At 35.5% G+C, this 13,444-nt stretch overlaps 1 protein-coding gene across 2 annotated transcripts in view; it reads left to right on the forward strand.

Moving 5' to 3' along the window:
- The window catches only part of LOC135712868 (RING finger protein 44-like), a 29,469-nt gene extending 16,474 nt beyond the window's left edge, over window positions 1-12,995 (forward strand). For both annotated transcript variants that reach the window (XM_065235949.1, XM_065235950.1), the window contains exon 9: window positions 4,819-12,995. In XM_065235949.1, the coding sequence (XP_065092021.1) occupies window positions 4,819-4,887 (69 nt within the window). In that variant the 3' untranslated portion in view covers window positions 4,888-12,995. The remainder of the gene's footprint in view (window positions 1-4,818) is intronic.
- Window positions 12,996-13,444: the final 449 nt, after the last annotated feature.

A 13,444-nucleotide genomic window follows, 5' to 3' on the forward strand; every position in this document is an offset into this window, starting at 1 on the left:
GCTTTAAAAATGGTTCTTTTTTCGGCGTATGAACAAAAAACACAAATTTGTTACGGACACCCTGAGAAAACTTATCACAAATTTAGCAATTTAGACATGCTTTCCGGAAACCCGGAATATCTCCGATATCCGGTAACCATGGTCACTTCCATTGCCACACCATGAAATTTGATTAGTTTTTCAGTCGAATGCTTCTTGAAGATTAAAAATCTAACAACATTCAACGAAGTTACAACAGTCCAAAGTTGCACAAAATTTTGCTAGTACCCTATAATTCGCACAACCCCTGTATTGCATTATGGATTTTGACCAAGTCAGAAACTGGCCACTTTCCGGGGTTCTTAAAACATTACCAGATGTGGCCACTTTAAATGACTACTTTTGAACTAGATTTTGAATTCTGAGGTGTTACATGATGGGATTTATTCGTTTTAGGACAGATTTAGTCTCATGGCCCATACAAACCGGATCGTGTCTTGGTCATATCTCCCGAACTAGTTGACCTGTTCGAAAAATTTTAAGAAAGTTTTTTATATGATCTTAGTATCCATTTGGTGGTATCCTATTCGGTTCAATGGTCAATAAATCCGTGGCGGTTTATTTGGCGACTGTTGCGTCCAAATAGATTCTGTGGTTGCCGAGAAGCATTACATAGTTTCCAAAAAATACCAAACCAGGTCTATCCATAAGTGGATATCGGAAGACACCAAATAACAGTGAAACGAACCATAGCAACACAAAGGTACCCAGCGTTCATTTTCCGTTCAGGCAAACCCACCTCGAATTCTTTCTTATGAATAGCACGGGCGTTCATTCTACTTGACTGCAAGTGCGGATCTCAAATTGAGCCCGTTCAAATGCATCACTGGACGATGGAGTCGTGGTGGAAGGGAGAGAGCTGCATACAATACTGCACTGACAGACTGAAACAGACAGGTTGGAAGACCTTCTCTCGACATCCAACAACGGGTCCGGAACATCTGTGAAGAGCACAGGCAGCGATAGGCAGGCCCGTGTTAGAGAGATCAAGGGCTTCCAAAGTCTTTTCAACGATGCTTCCCAGGACTAAAGAGAATCCTGTGGTCTAAGTCCCATTGACGGATGAGGAGTGGGAGGTCCAATGTGGCAGGTAGAATGCGCAGCAACATAATAAGCAGGCCAACTGTGGAATATGAATATGTACTGATGCTATTTAATATTATACGAGAAAGCACTTGTAACCGGTAGGTGGATTAATCAAGGTTTTCACTTTCACTTTGGGAGCCTCAGATGGCCTAGTCAGTAAAGGCACGGTATTACGAATCCCAGAAATCATTCGGGTTAGACATTTTCTCGATTTCTCATTTTCTCGATATCGTTGTGCTTGCCACACAATATTCAGATTCATTCCTTGGTATTGACATAGAAAGCTTTCAATTAATTTTTGAATAGGTTCTATGTCCATTTGTTCATCAAACAATTTACCAACTTAACCCGCCCTCACCCTGACCGGTGCGGTATTTTCGCGATAATGCTACGTACAATATTTCAGGGAGTAGCCTACTAAGCACAACCGAGCCGTTTTTCGAGCGGATTTTTTTTCACAAGATGGAATTTTTTCGTTGCAGATGACTTCTACCTTTCCGTACGTATCGTAATATTTAATGAAGGAAGAGTAGCTAATTGTTGCAATATTGGTAAAAAATCTGACACAGCTTTTTGACTCCAAACTGATTCTGAATTCGGCTTAATGCATTAAAACGCCATTGAATCGACATTGAATTCACTTCGGCCTATCGGAATTGTTTTTGAGAATAATGGGTGCAAACATTCATATCACGCGTTTTTATTGACTTCGTTCGTTAGTTTTTGAACTAAAGAATCGTACCAAACGCATAATTGACTTGTTAACGCCGAAATCATGGATTTATTTGATGTTTTCTTCTCGATAGGCCCAAAATGGACGATTAGGCCAAAGCAGTTCTCTCACCGACAATAAAATATCTGACCAAAGCACACTACTGACATCTAGCTCTGTGTTCGCGGGACATATTTAGCTAAGCCATGAACTCGCATGCAAAAGTTATAAATTGGTTCGTGCCTGATCTATTCTGGACAAATTATTTATATCTAGATCAAAAAATCCTATGGTTTTGACAGTTTGGATCACTGTATATTTAAATCGGCCGTTTACTATTTTCAGAAATAAGTCAGAATTAAGGATCATGTCGGTTTGTCGGTGGTTCTCTACCCTATGCATTAAGTATGTCACGTGATTGTTTTTGGAATATCAACCCCCTTCCTCCCATTTGTTTCGTTTTTCCTATTTCTAATGCATTGCGGGAACATGCATTGCAAGCGTGATTAGGGATGCTTCCTAATTCAATATTTAAACTTTTAATGGTAGTTTTCAACATTATAACATTATAGTATTATAACAATATAATACAAATCCATCGCTTAATTCGCGGTAGAAAGCGAATCAAGTCAATCGATTTTTTGATCGACAAATGGACATATGACCTTTTCAAAAAGGACTCCATGATCGGCGTTCTACCGGTATGATCGGAACATCAAGTCATAAATCTTATTCTAGAACCATCCATCTTAGTAAGCAACATTTCTTGCAAGTTGCTAGCTTACGTGAAAAGGAAGTTTACATGGATGCATTTGTGCATGCATGGATGTTTACTCACCATTTAAAATTCAGGGTTTTTTTCTGTGAACCCTTCAAAGGATGAGAGCACCCTCCAGAGGCGTGCCCCTTTGTCAGTCAAAATTGGATTCCTTAGCAACAAAATAATGCATTGACACCGATAATAACCATGCATCAGAACCCTAGTCTTTACCACTTCAAACTAGGAAACAACGAATAGAAGATTAGGAATCACATAGATGAAGACTATAGTGAATGCCCATAGAACGCTGTTTTATATTTTAGAAATCGGACAACTGGTTCTGGATAAATGGCCGGGACACGTTCCGGTGAATACGAGTCGTGAGTCTATAATTTGCCGGAATCGTGTTAAACCCATAATGTTACACCTCCAATCATATTGAGCGTCCAGGACCAAATTAACCACATCTGGACATGCTCCGTATAACCCTTGGGAAGTGTCCAGTTTCTAACTTGGATCAACATTTATCATAAAACAAGTGCAATTGTGGTTATATCAAGAACCCAAGATCACATTTTGACATTTTGAAACATGTTCGGGGAACACCTTGGGTCGTTTCCAATTCCTTTCAAGGGACAAAACCCATCATGCCACACATAACATCAATACGTAAGAAGGGTCAGATCTCACCATTAGTGGATAAATTCAGGTTTTTTAAATTGTGAAACTTTAGTGAGATCGCTGCGGTGTTATAGCTAGATTTCGATTTTCGAAACACATAGTTTTTGTAAATAAATGTTATCTGCTTTCAGTCTTTTAGCGAGTAAAACGACGTTTTTCCTCTACTCCCAACGTTTCAATGGTATATTCCATCTTTTTCAAGGGATCTACAAAGAATTGTTACATAGCTTAAGATGTTTCACAATTTACAAGTTTGGTGACTTACAGAAAATAACGTTTTTTGTCAGGTGGTCTGTGATTAACAGTGCTTATCGTCACTTGATCGAAATCTTGCATCAATTTAGTCATTTAGTTGTCGGAGTCTAAAAACACATATTCTATAGTCATAATTACTATCAAACAGGAAAAACGAAAAAAACGGAAGAGCTATCGGTCACTATACTTTCTTTGCGCTAGTCACTTTGGTTTTAAACCGTCATTTTGTATCGTTCTAGTCAAGTGGGTAACATTTGTGGGTCTGTTGGGTGTAAGTTGGTTGGTATTTGTCAATCTATTTGTTTGGTTTGTTTTCGTTTTATAGATCCCTTGAAAAAGATGGAATATACCATTGAAACGTTGGGAGTAGAGGAAAAACATCGTTTTACTCGCTAAAAGACTGAAAGCCGATAAAATTTATTTACAAACAGTCCACCAGTCCGCAGGTTTTATTATAAGCAAATATTTAAGTCCATCCTCCAAAGGCTTACACAAACAAGATACAAAAAGTATTTCTTCTAGCGGTGATGTGATGTAAATTTCGGTGTGCAATTCCAAAGGTTTTAAAGCACCAAATCCGTTAAAGGCTAGGCACATTGAATACTATCCTAGCTATTCCCGGTGCACTTCTAGATTCTTTGTGAAATAAGTAATTACATTTTATTTTTGCTTTTTTTTTTAATAATGTACCATCGGGGCAGGACGTACAATGACAATAATTAAAAAGAAACCAATTATAATGTTGGAATTTATTTCGCATTTTGTACCACTTTAGACTCCTGAAATTAAACAATTTAAAGAATTTAAGAATCTACTTATTTGAAAGTGACAGCAGCAGCTTTAGAACAGTACTGAATAGCTATACTATTGAATTCGAGCTCTAGAAAAGTATAAGAAGCTCAATATTTCAGTTTCATATCCAATGTTACTGTTTGCTTATTTTTAGCACAGGAGTCTAATCAAAATCTGCAATACTTTATGTTATAGACCATTGCTGTATTAAAACAGATAAATTTAGCTTTGTTAGTATAATCCAACATCATCACAATAGAGAACATAGTATTGCGCATTTCACCAAGTTGGACTAAGAAGTGCGTTTTTTATAATTAAAAAGTGTGATAAAAGTTCTCTGAAGACCTGATGATAATTTAAAACTACATGTGCACTTTTATTACACTTTTTCATTATTGGAGTAGTCCAATTTTCGATGCAAGCAGCAATATAAGCTTAGAAACTTCAATCCACAAATCGCATTTTAATCCAACTTTATTTCCTACTATTCCAGTCGAATCGAACTTGCCCTATCTGCCGCGGCAACGCATCGGAATACTTTGAGAGTAGCGAAGAACAGTAGACACAGTTTGATCGGTAGCAGCCAGGGTGGAACCGCCAACGCCGTTAGTAATATCCGAAGCTTTACCCTCCGTGTTAGAAAGATTGTAATCCTTTTAACGACTTCTGTTCCGGTAGATAACAATAGAATGATGCCGTCGCTTGCGTACTGTGACATGGATGCAAAACATCTAAGTAGTAAGAGAAGGAAAATATCAAATCAAAGCAGCTAATCTATCATTAAAACAGGACATAAATGATAGGCGGCTGAATTGTGGAACAAAATATAACAATATTACGTATACGTTTTCTTCGTTTCGCGTAAAGTTTTTGGCTATCACACGAGTTAATCGAAGCATTTCAGAAATCTACTGACTAAGAATGCACCTAATCAACAAATTACACGTTAATGGTCTACTGTGAGAAGCGTTTATGCACTCGTACATGGTTTACGACAGTATGTGTTAGAAGTTTAACATGCAACGCAAGGTCACTCGCGGGCATACAAATAGGAAATATTTTAAGGAGCATTATGAATTTGAAAAATATTTGGAGAAAAAAAAAATAACGTCGAAACATCGTCGTCTAAAGCATGATGCACCAGCCTCGAAGACATTCTCAAGTAGCAATAAAGCAATTTTATACCCTGAGAACCATATTTTTAGAGCAAAGAAGTAGTGTTAAGTGGTTCTTACAAGTAAACATTTATTCATCTTTCCTTCCTAGTAATAGAAATTCTAAATTTTTCTATTTTCGAAGAACGCTACAGAAAAGCAACTACTACAACTAATCGCAAAATATATCGTGTGAGAAATGATACAACGCATACTGTTAGCTTTATTTTTGTAACCATTCAATGTATAGTCCATGTGACAACGTAAGCAAACAAACAAACAAACAAACAAAAAAGTAAACAAACAGATATATCGGTGTGATTGAAGCGTTAGTAGTCATTTCACTATCAACTTTTCTAGCGTGCATACTACATACCTACCTACTAGTAGGTTTTCAAACTTTTTCCAACCTTGCTGTGGTATTCCAATTGGTGGAAATTTTCCTCCGCTCAACCGTATAGACCGAACCCATGAGGAAATGAATGTTTTGGAAACAATGGGTATCTGCTGTTGAAGCAATGAAGGTACAATTCATCCAAAGATCTTGAAAGGTGCTTCATTGTTGTTCCAGTAGATTTTAGTAATTGACAAAGTGCTTTCCGTATTACTTTTTTCCCCGGTAGATTTGAGAATTAATTGCTTGTTTATTTTTATACAGGATTTTTTTTCACGTGGTATAGAATTTTGAACCTTATGCAATAAAGGAGCTTAGTGTTTCCTAGGATTAAAGTTGAGAAGTTTGTTAATTTTTTATTTTGTTTTTGTTTGTGTGGTCGATTTAATGCAAGTTGCGTTAAATCTATTTGAACATGGCAGTCAGATTATTCTTCTAGACAAGCATAAATTTTTTAAAAACTAGTGATTTAAACAATCTTTTTCGAGTGCACACACTAAAGATAAAATTGAAATTCTGACACTCGCTTCGCTTGCATTCAGTTAATAGATATAAATTCTATACGTTGACATACTTTTAGCTTCGAAGTGAGGGTTATTGACCAATATGTACGTATAAGAGGTGTGCTATTCCCCTAATGTGATAAAATTGCTGAACATGAATTATATATGTGTAACCGAATTTTGTGATGTTTGAAAACTGACAAAAAAAAAGGATAACAAGTAGTAATCGTAGTTTTGAACTATATATCGGTCCAATACAATCTCTCCTAGCGTTTCTACTTACAAACACAAGTCTCATACTATCGAACCAACGACTGAGCCCTCTTACATCTAAACTGTCATGAAAACCTTCTTTAGCTTTGAAATGTCTCCTCTCGCGTAGTACCACGCACTATTATCGATGGTTAGATTGGAAGAATTCCAGCAGTAATGGAAAAAAAAGTCAAATCAATACCAATATATGCAGCTAACAACAACCAGAAACGTTTTCGAAATTTGATCCAGGAAACGTGTCTTCCTACTTTGTTTTCGGTCTTCAACGATTGTACTGTTTAATTACTAAACTGTGTCAAACTTCGGAAGCGTATCCACCGGAACTCACTTTTAATAGCAGTATCAGAAGAAAACATATTACAAAGCATTGTGTGCCATTTTTTACTTCGATAGTTACAGGAAATTCATACCAGCTCTGAAATTTGAACAAACAACGCACTAATCAAAACAACAAAAGGTTATAACTTTTTTTTCAGCGATGTAGCTATTGAAATAGAAAAAAAGAAAAATGGATGACTTAAACATATATAAATGTGAAGTTAATTTGTCTAGATTTCTTATAAGTGGTAATTCTCTGAAGTAATACAGGAATATAGATTTCTAATGTCAAAAAATATTTGCTTATTGGGAACTAACGTAACACAAGATAAACAAAAAAAATCAGGTTTAATAAAATTGCATAACCTAGAAACGATTTGGTTTCATTACAAGTATACACAACTCAGCAACAGCGCGCGAACCGACATCGAACGCACTCTGTGAAACGGTCAAATTCAAACCAGGATGAAGAAGTGAATCATTGTTCCGAATCCTCGTTACATATCAGTAAGTAAATTCGATTGATTTATTGTTTCCATTACTGGATTAATTTGAAAGGCTTTAACTTTTTGTGATAATTATTAACCGACAAGAAATTGTCAAATTTCGATAGGGAAATTTTTCGCATTAATTGCATTCCGTGTTTTGTTACACCATCTTTAACAGTGAATAATGGATTGCAAAAGTTCATATTTAGTAGACTTATGTAGGTACAACTATTGTTTGCATAAAAAAATCTCCAGCTTAGTCTCGTTAGCAGAATAGTGTATTGATAAAATCTGTTTTAACTATGTATTTTGTGATCAAAAGGCAGATAAAACTATGTTACCATAGATACATGTGATGTAAAAGTTGTGATAAGTTTGGCATCTAATAGGAAATGAAGATTGAAATCCGCTTGTTGGTCTACCGTCAATTTTTTTAAAGTAAGCTATTTGACAAATAATTTCTCGACCAACATTAGAAGATTGATTTGCTGGTGTAAAATTTGTTGAGCATCTAGAATTGAGATTTAGATGTGTCGTCCTACTTGGGTTACTCCGTGGATGATCGACGATAATTTTACTTGGTTTACGAGTATACTGATAGACTAAATAAAATATTCATTCATAAAAAATAAAATAAAAATAAAAAAAATAAAATCAACTTGCGATCAGGCATGCGATAAAGAATCCACTTACGAAATTGCGATCTATTTGACAGTTCCCGTATTTTACTGATCATCCAGCAAACAAACATGTATGCTTGATTCACAGTAAATCTTAATTTTGCTGGACTCTGTTCAGCAATTCGTTTTGCTGGAAGGCTGATTCAAAATTTGGTGTGTACGGCTACGAAAGCCCTATATCTGAGCATTGTGTAAGCTGTACACCAGCATTCTATTGCAAAAAGAGAAATTAGTGGGCTTGTTGGTGACTTGCTGATTGTAACAGTCACAAAAAGTGTTGAGCATTTCCGCACCAACTGACGAATTGACCAGACTCGACCTCCTCCGATTTCAATTAAAGTTTGCTGTTAACTGTTCGATATTGGCAATCATTCATCAGCACTAGAACTGACAACTAAAAAGCGGTGAGTGTGTGAATGATCGGGTGTTCATTATAAGCAGCCAACCCTGATAACATTTGTGTGGTTAGTAACGTGCTCAGGTTATCATCCAAAGTATTTGAGGAATAGCTCCATCATTTGGGTTATCGATCGTTTATGGTATTTCTTTTATTAGGGAAGTTTCAGTCCAGACCTGGATTTAATTGATTTCTTGGGCAGTCAGTCGTCTATTACTTCGTTTGTGATACTCTGTATCTGTACATTTGTCGATGGAATAATAGGTCTGTTCCTGTACTTACTTTTTTTTTGCTTTTGATATAAGTTACTGTAAGGAAATAATATGGTGTAGAAAGTACAGGAACATAATTTTACTTTTTGCTGTACATAATCTTACAGAAAAGCAAGCCCGGGAACAAACCTATTAGACCTTGTATCGACATAATAAGTAGTGCTAGACCAGAGTCGATGCTTTTAGGCAAGAGGCGATGTTTTAAACGCCTATAAGAGTTCCTCAACGTGTGAAGCTACTGTCAAGGAAGGTATTAAAAGAGTGAAGTAAATAAATGTTATTGAAGAGCCGTTGAATCTTTATGTTCAGTATTGAAAATAATTCAATCGCTTTGCATAAAAATATTATTACACTTCATTTAGCAATATAGCTATATTGAAAAGTGTTTAGGTTGAAATTGTTTCAGGTCAAGGTTATTATCCCCAGAAGCATTGTTACCGACATGACAGTTTCCAATTCTAAATCAAAATCATTCGATGTTAACGGAGAAAAATGTGGCAGCCGCTAACACTGTTGAAAAATCAGTCAGATACCGTTCTGCATGTTTGGCAATGTTTCTCGTTGCATGCCTCTTAAGAAAGATGCATAAATGTCGTAGCATTTTAGGGTGACCAGCCAAGTAGAAAATTACATTATTAGGGAGAGGGGATCCAATGTTGATGTTTTATTAAACGTAAACAAACGTTAATCTTTTTTTTTTTTCATGAAGCACCTACTTTGATCTCCGTCCTCTTTGTAGTGTATTATCTACCTGTCTGGTCACCCTAAAATGCATCTTCACATCTCTCGTAGTCACCTTGAAAAAAGGCTTGAAGATGCAGATTAAAAAAATCACGTTGATGTATGGAGAGAAGCTTTGAAACGCTTAAAAATATTAAAAAGGTTTGTTTGAAAAAAAGAAGCTTTTTAAAATTTCAATCCCATACCTCACCGTTCAAAATTTTTTTAGAAGTGAAGCAGTGAAAATGGAGCAGCTATGTAATAGTCTAGATGGCGAAAGCTATCAGCAGCTAATTAGTGAAGTATATCACTCTAACAAATAGTTTATTGGTATCAATAGATACAGAATTATCATTTTCATAATGTTTTTTTAATATTCTTCCTGGACGAAATAATTTATATGGGGCATTCATTCGTTTCTATTGAAATGGGTAAGGTTTACTCAGTTGAATAATGGCATCAATCCTGATGAATGTGGGCGTCTTAGTGGAATACCTATATAATGAGAGAGAGAAGGATTAGTATTTTCCATTTAATTCCACTACTTTATTTGCTTATCCTTGACAGATACGCGTATTTCGTCTACAATGTGCAGACTTCTTTAGTGTCTTGTACTAATACTCGACAGTCGAGTATTAGTACAAGACACTGAAGAAGTCTGCACATTGTAGACGAAATACGCGTATCTGTCAAGGATAAGCAAATAAAGTGGTGGAATTAAATGGAAAATACTAATCCTTCTCTCTCTCATTATAATGTCATCATCTGAGTAACCGTTACCCAGTTTCTTCCATAGGCACGGTTACTCAAATTTGAGTAAAAGCATGTTTACCCATTTTTGGGAAACTTCTCTGCTGGCTGGACTGAGTGATTTTTGACTCCAAAATGAGTAACCTCAAAATACTACTGCATCAGTTGTTGCCGCATTTTGCACACCTTTTCTGTGTAAGTTTGCAAAAATCCGCATATCTCCTTTGACATGCACTAAACAATGATATGAACAAATGCTTTTCTAAATAATTATGTTAATTATTACCATACCATCCACTCCCTTGAAAATTCCATGTGCCAACAGTAGTCCTCTTCCCAAAATTGTTTTTGTCTCACTGCATGCTCAAACATCGTCTGTTCACTTTAAAGTTGTGCGCCATTTTGAACATAGGAAAAGTTGCTATCAGAATAATTTACCCAGAATCTGAGTCATGAGCCAGTTTACTCATTTTTTGACAACTTCATACATTATGCAAAAATTTAATGTGGTCTACCCAGTCACTGAGTAGCCTCAAAATAGCGTGTAGTAAGATCAATCAGAAATAAGGTTTCCAAATTTCCACATTTACCTTAATTCTGCGATCAGTGCGGCTAGCACAAGCCGTTACTTGTTTCTGATGTTGTATGCGTGTGAGTAAGTATTAAATGGAAACTGAAACGATTTTTCTCATGCTTGATTACACATTAACAAGATTGCATATGACTAAAGTTAGGAGAACGGGGCCGAATATTTACGGCTTACCATTCAAAACACAGGTGTTTACACCTTCTTATCATCACCGAAATCCTTCAATTTCTGAAACGTAACATGAATTTGCAATTTAATTTCCAGTTAGCACGATTTGTGGTGATCTTTCTCATAATGTTTGCAGGAAAATAGTTTTATTCTTCAAAGGTTGGGTTTGATTTTGACTCGACCGCGATTCCACAAGTGAAGTAGAGGAAGTCCATAATTTTCCGCTGGTTTAAAAAAGCCACACGTTCAGTATATGGTTGATTTACCAGTCATAGCCTATCATTGTGTGTTCCAATTATGATCTATGGAACTCCCATGCACCATAATTGGAACACATCATATTAGGAACGTATGCCATGACTGGTACATCTACCCTACTTAAAATAGCATTTCTGCACATAAAATCCCAGAATTAGAAATGGGAAAGTAATAAAACAACATGGGGCCATTTTATCATCCCAGGGGTGGATTATGGACTGCTTTCCCCTACATATCTATATTTGACCCTATCACTCTTGCCGTGTATCTCGTTAATTCTTGCAACCAAATATTGAGCTGATGTTGTTCAGACACTGTCAGCGCAAAGCAATTTCCGAATAATGTCAAGTGAAATAATTTTATCTGCCTCTTATCATAAAATGTCTGCTCGTTTAGTCACAAATCTAATTCTATGTTTTACAAGGTGTTTTTTTTTGTTTGTTCTACACTTACCTCTAATCACAGAAATAATACCCAATATAATGTGAGAGTCGTGCTTTCTGGACCAGATTAGTTAGTACATAATCAAATTTATTTTAACGAGATTTTCGATAAACCCAAGCTTGCAATGTGATATACGCCTCAAATATTAGTTAATTTTATAACAAATCTTTCGGTTATGGTGTGTAGCTTTAGGAATTCAAATTTATTCGTTTTATCCACCATTTTCATTCAGCTAAGTATTTCCAGTTATGTCTTTAGTTAAGAATTGATTATCAATATGTTCAAATTGTCCAAGTAACGCATGGATGCACATTTAAGTTCTAATCAAATATCGAGACATTTTTACTCCTATAGAAAGCATAAGCGTGGTCCGACAAATTTTCCACAACAAAAGCCATATCCTCTGCCGATTATGTTCATAATTACCACTTGATCTCGTTTCGTTACAAAAAAAATCATAATTCCTACGCTAGACGTTTCTTTCAGGCGAAAACATGTCGTTAACTTTCTGTTCGAGATAGTTGTTATTTGATTGTTTTAAATCTGGTAACTTTGCGCTGAACGTTCTTGGCAATGGTTTCTAACTGTGTATTATAGATTTAGTTTTATGAGGGCAATTTACCGAAGCTTATGTTGGATTTTATATTTTGCTAACAAGTTTACCATAGGCACAATAGACTTATATATTGGAAAACTTGCACAACCGTGTCTTTACAAACTAAACTAAAACCATAGTATGTTAGGTTTCCGCTATCCCATACATTCCACCGCAGTTGAAATTTGACTACGGCTTTTCAAACTAAAATGCTTCACCTATTGCTGTCAAAATGTAAACAAATTTTAGTGTAATGGTTTCTAATTACTTCATGCATTTCACTCCTGAATGTGATACCAAAATAAATTAAAAAATTCAATACATAGTAGACTATATAACGAACCCGTCACTCAGAATGTGTACTTTCGCAATAGATGAGAGCTTGTTAAAACTTATCCTCGAAGAGAGAAGCAGTAAAGTATATTTTTAATATTGTGAGTAGTTGGTTTGCCTTGTTTATATTGATACACGTTTTACTGTAATCACCATGAAAACTACTGTTTGCCATTGATACAGATAGGAAAACTTCAGTGTTGTTGCCACTGTACATACAATCCTAAGTGTTTTAGCCCGATAGAATTTTCATATAAATGATAATATACAAAAAATAACAAAACAACAATAACAGCGCTAATGTAAGCTAAAAAGAAGAAAAAAAAAAGACAAATGAATCGATCGAAAAACAACGGATTGTATATAAGCTAAATCCAAACGCAATAAGACATTTTAGATACTAATAACAAAGTTTTACAACAACAACAAAATAAACGTAACTTCTAGATCCAAGTAACAAGCAAGATGATGCAAAAGTAACGACTATTTTGGGTGTGCCTTTTTATACATTGAACAATTTTGAATGTGGCCACATAATTGTATTGAATTGATTAACCATTAACATTTAGAAACTTTGTACTATTCCTTACTCTGCATTAAATCAACTTGGTTTCATTTGATTATGATTTGCCTAACCTGTGTAATGGAGCCGCTATTTTGTTTTCTCTAGTTCTATTATTATTAATATATATATATATATATATATATATATATATATATATATATATATATACACACACACACATCCATGCAAGTGCATTGTGCCACGTTCAATGTACACGA

Source organism: Ochlerotatus camptorhynchus, unplaced genomic scaffold (assembly GCF_037179485.1).
Source record: "Ochlerotatus camptorhynchus isolate MF236.1 unplaced genomic scaffold, CSIRO-AGI_Acam_v1.1 ptg000510l, whole genome shotgun sequence".
In the NCBI taxonomy this organism is placed as follows: domain Eukaryota; kingdom Metazoa; phylum Arthropoda; class Insecta; order Diptera; family Culicidae; genus Ochlerotatus; species Ochlerotatus camptorhynchus.